General features: G+C 51.5%; 1 protein-coding gene across 1 annotated transcript in view; it reads left to right on the top strand.

The window, feature by feature from the left end:
* Positions 1-1,720: 1,720 nt before the first annotated feature.
* The window catches only part of LOC104513644 (dedicator of cytokinesis protein 7-like), a gene marked incomplete at its 3' end in the record, with an annotated part of 6,255 nt that continues 3,812 nt past the window's right edge, over positions 1,721-4,163 (top strand). Inside the window, exons 1-2 of the mRNA XM_010157073.1 lie at positions 1,721-1,854; positions 3,368-3,457. Coding sequence (XP_010155375.1) covers positions 1,732-1,854; positions 3,368-3,457 — 213 coding nt within the window. The remainder of the gene's footprint in view (positions 1,855-3,367; positions 3,458-4,163) is intronic.

Genomic DNA, 4,163 nt, shown 5'->3' on the forward strand with positions numbered 1-4,163 from the left:
TGTTGCCAGATGGTACTTCCGATAAAACAGTACTGGCTTTGGAGCTGGGAGGTGCTGCTGGGATGGTGATGGTGTGCTGGCAGGGGAGCTGGCTGAAAGTCCCTCTCCGGAGGAGGGGGTGCTCGAAGGGACGGGCTAGAGCAGGGCTCCCAGGAGCTGCCCCCACCACATCAAGCATATGAGCAACTCCCGGAGCGACTCCTTGTTTTCTTAAACGGGAGCACGTGTCTGTGCTCGTGCCGGGGTGGAGCTGATGAATTTGGATCTGTCCATGTCCCATAGTAAGGCCAGGATGTGGCCTGCATGGATTAAGCAAGGCTGCTGCTGGCTCTCGTCACTTCAGGCTTCGCTTCCACTTCAGAGCTGGGCACGGGTGAGCTTTGCCCTCCTGAAGGTGCTTGGGGGGGGCAGGAGCCCTCGCCCCAAAAAGGCAGCGCTGTGCCCTCGGGGCTGTGCCCTGAGCGAGAGGAGCCTAGCCATGCCCAGGCAGCTCCGGCGGGATGCCCAGGAGTCTCTCCAGGCCAGGAGGAAGCGGTGGCTTGCCGTGACAGTGCTTTTTCCAGTCTCAGGGGTTTGCCTGAGGGTTATTTTTTTATATTAGTTTGGCTTATTTATCCTGTTTGCCTTCCATAGATCATGTTCACCCTCACCACAAGAGATCAGTTTTGCCATAGCAAAGTCCTAAAAATAAAAGCCATACAGGGCAGCCAGGACATCTGTAAGTGCTCTTTGACCAAACACTAGCCCAGAATCAAACATTGAGCATTACGTACCACATCACACTGTCTCACGAGAGTAAAGGTGAACATTTTAGCGTTTCTTGCTGAAAGGCATTCCCGGTTTGTGCATGCAGCGTGAGTTCTTGTTAACAAAGTCAAAGGTGTGATTCCTTTTTTAAAGCGTTTTTCTTCTCTCTCTCTCTCTCTCTTAATCAGATTTTCTTCATTACTTTTCCAGCAAAAATCTTTCTTGTTTCTCTACTTTTGTTGCATTTCTGGGCCAAATTCACCACTGGCTCAAATGGAAGCAGGTACATGATGGAGTGGATTGCATCTGCTTTCACCAGGAGTGACTTTGGCCCTCCCTACTAGGCGTTAGTTACTAGAAGAGACCGTAACACCTTCCAGTTGACATGCTGTTTAAAAAGCACTGCTCTGTGTGTGTGTGTGAGCGAACTGGACACGGACTTCAGCCCAATCCTGCAATTACCGGAGAGTGGGCTGTGGGGGCTGTGGTGTGGGTAGTTTTCAGGGGTGTCTGTGTGCAATATCCTCCCTGTGTGCTGCAGCTGGGCTTCCCCGTGGCAGTGCCTGCAGGCTATGGAGCAGGCTAAGGGGGGGTCTGCATAGGATTTGGAGCCTGAAGTAATTATCCAGGCGAAGGGGCTTGCCTTGGACTGTTCCTCAGCGACATCCGGCACCTCCAGACTCCTCCTGGGGTGGGCAAAGTCATTGCAGGGTTGGGCTAATGGTCGTAACATTTCCATATAATTCATGTTAGTTTATAATTTCATCGCGGTGTTTGCTGCTAAGTGCATTCGTGCTGAGTTCCAGGCGTTTTTCTTTCCTTTCTTTCTTTCTGTCTGTCCTTATACTCTTTTCCTTGGTTTTTTTTAATTTCTTGTTTTATTTTGCATAAACTCAGGAGCCTGCCTGCAGCCGTGCTTGGGGGGTATGCGTGTCTCCAGACTGAAATAACCCTTTCTTTCTCCAAACCTAGGATGGAAAGAGGATGTTTGGCACCTACTTCCGGGTTGGTTTTTATGGAACTAAATTTGGAGACCTGGATGAGCAAGAGTTTGTTTACAAGGAACCCGCGATAACCAAGTTAGCTGAAATTTCCCATAGGCTCGAGGTGAGACGATTGTGGCTGACCCCAAATCCTGTCTGCGAGTCGCAGTCGAACTATTTTGCATCAGTTATTTACGAGCTGCGTTGCCAAATGACAGGAAGAGGCGGAAAGGAGACTCGTTGGGCAAAACCAGCGCGGTGCTTCTTGGAGCCTGACGCGAGGCTGAGCTTAGAGAAACGGTCACTTGGGCAAACAGTTTGCAGAGCCCCGTGCAGTGACCCAGAGCTGAGCCTGGTGTCTGTTGGCTTCTTGCCGGGGCCACCTCTGCAGGAGGCAGGAGGAATAGAGGGAGAGATGTTCCGCAGGTTTTCCCTGGTCTTGCAGCAAGAGCTGCAGACCTGTCTTCATCATTTGAGAGTCTGTGCTGTGTCATGCTGTGTTTGCATTTCTCTTCAGCTGCCTGGGGTAAGTGGGATGACCTGGGCTGGAAAACAGGCTGAGATGCCTTTCAGGATCTGACTTTCAGGAAATACTACATTTTGCTGTCATTTTGTTGCCTTGACACCATGTTCCTCTACTCCTAGACACTTAACCTTCTAAGGTGGCTGAATTTCAGAGCCCCTGAGGTGGGATGTCACATATCTGAAGTTTGTTTCAGCTGTGAACAAGAAAAGGCAACTCTGGTTAATTTGGTGCAGCCCCAGGTACCACCCAGTGGTGATCTGTACCGTGCAGGGGTTAGTCTGGCCTAGTCTTGGGCCAACTAACCTGTGTCTAGATGGCATCTCAGCACAGTTTGGGGGTAGACTGTTCCCAGTAAGCACTGTGAGCAGATGAGGCCATCCCCAGCGGGAGAAGTGTGTTCAGAGGGCAGACCTGGCCCTGTTTTATGTGTCGTGATAGATCTGCTGTCACATTGTTGCTCACAACAATCTGGCTGCTGTCACGTTGCACTGAAAGCAGCGGCGTTGTTGGAGGTTTAAACACATGAAACTGAGTTCAGCATCCGGCCGTTTGCCCAACCTGGCAAAGCCGTGCTCTGATGCGACACCTGATTTCCAGGCAGATCCTGTATTGCCCCCAGTTTTCAGCTGAGCCCGCAGAAATGGCTCGTCCAGAACCACGCAGCCTGGGTGCGCAGTTGGAAGGCTCCCGAGTTCTCCTGCCGTGCAGGGCGTTGGGCTTGTTTTTTCCTGCTGCCCCTGGAATGCGACAGATTTCATTCTCCTGGGTTAAGATCACATCCAGCCGTGGCTCGGCTGCTGTTGAAGGCACGGGGCGCCTCACCTCCCCTGAATATGCCTTTGTCTCTCCAACCCCCATCTCTGGTGACTGCATTTGATGGTTTCTCTCAATGCGTTTGCTCTTGATTGTAGGGATTTTATGGAGAACGGTTTGGTGAAGATGTGCTTGAAGTGATTAAGGACTCAAACCCTGTGGACAAATGTAAACTCGATCGCTGCTGTTGAAGGCACGGGGCGCCTCACCTCCCCTGAATATGCCTTTGTCTCTCCAACCCCCATCTCTGGTGACTGCATTTGATGGTTTCTCTCAATGCGTTTGCTCTTGATTGTAGGGATTTTATGGAGAACGGTTTGGTGAAGATGTGCTTGAAGTGATTAAGGACTCAAACCCTGTGGACAAATGTAAACTCGATCCTAACAAGGTAAGAGCACGAGCACAGGTTTAGAAGTAGAACTGGTCCTGAATGTATGCCAACACCGCGGCACAAATCCTGCCCTGAATTTCACCCAGCAATTGTTGAATGAAATCCATGTGACTGCTCAGGGTGAGAGTTTGGGAAAACCATCCCAGCAAAGGAATGCAGCATCAGCCGCTTCGTTCCCTGCCCTCGTAATGCTGGGTGGGAGGGGAGGAGACCACAGGACTGCAGAGGCCCAGGCTGCATTTGCCACTCCGTAGTCTCTGCTGAGGACAAGGAGAGAAGGGATTTTGCCATTCTCTGGCCTCTGCCTGCAACATTTTGTCATTCTTGTGCCACATCCTTTAAGCGTAGCCGAAAAGGCAGGAGCACGCCTTGGAAACAGGACTGTGGCTCGGGGCAAGGCATCATCTGCACAGACAGGAAGGAGCATGAGAGGACAGGGGCAGTGGGCTGTATTTTGTCCAGTCCAGAAACGGCTGAGCAGCTACCAGCACGCCCAGTCCCTGTCAGTGTGATTTTTCTGAGTAAAGGCAAAACCCAGGCCTAGTTCTTGTAGAGGTGACTTCAAGAGGGAAGTGAGACTGGGTTATGGCACTGCTAAAAATGCTGGAAAGGGGCTTTTTACAAGGGCTGAGAGAGTTGGGGGGTTCAGCCTGGAGAAGGGAAGCTCCGGGGAGACCTTAGAGCCCCTTCCAGTGCCTGGGGG

This window comes from Eurypyga helias, unplaced genomic scaffold (genome assembly GCF_000690775.1).
Source record: "Eurypyga helias isolate BGI_N326 unplaced genomic scaffold, ASM69077v1 scaffold16188, whole genome shotgun sequence".
Classification (NCBI taxonomy): Eukaryota; Metazoa; Chordata; class Aves; order Eurypygiformes; family Eurypygidae; genus Eurypyga; species Eurypyga helias.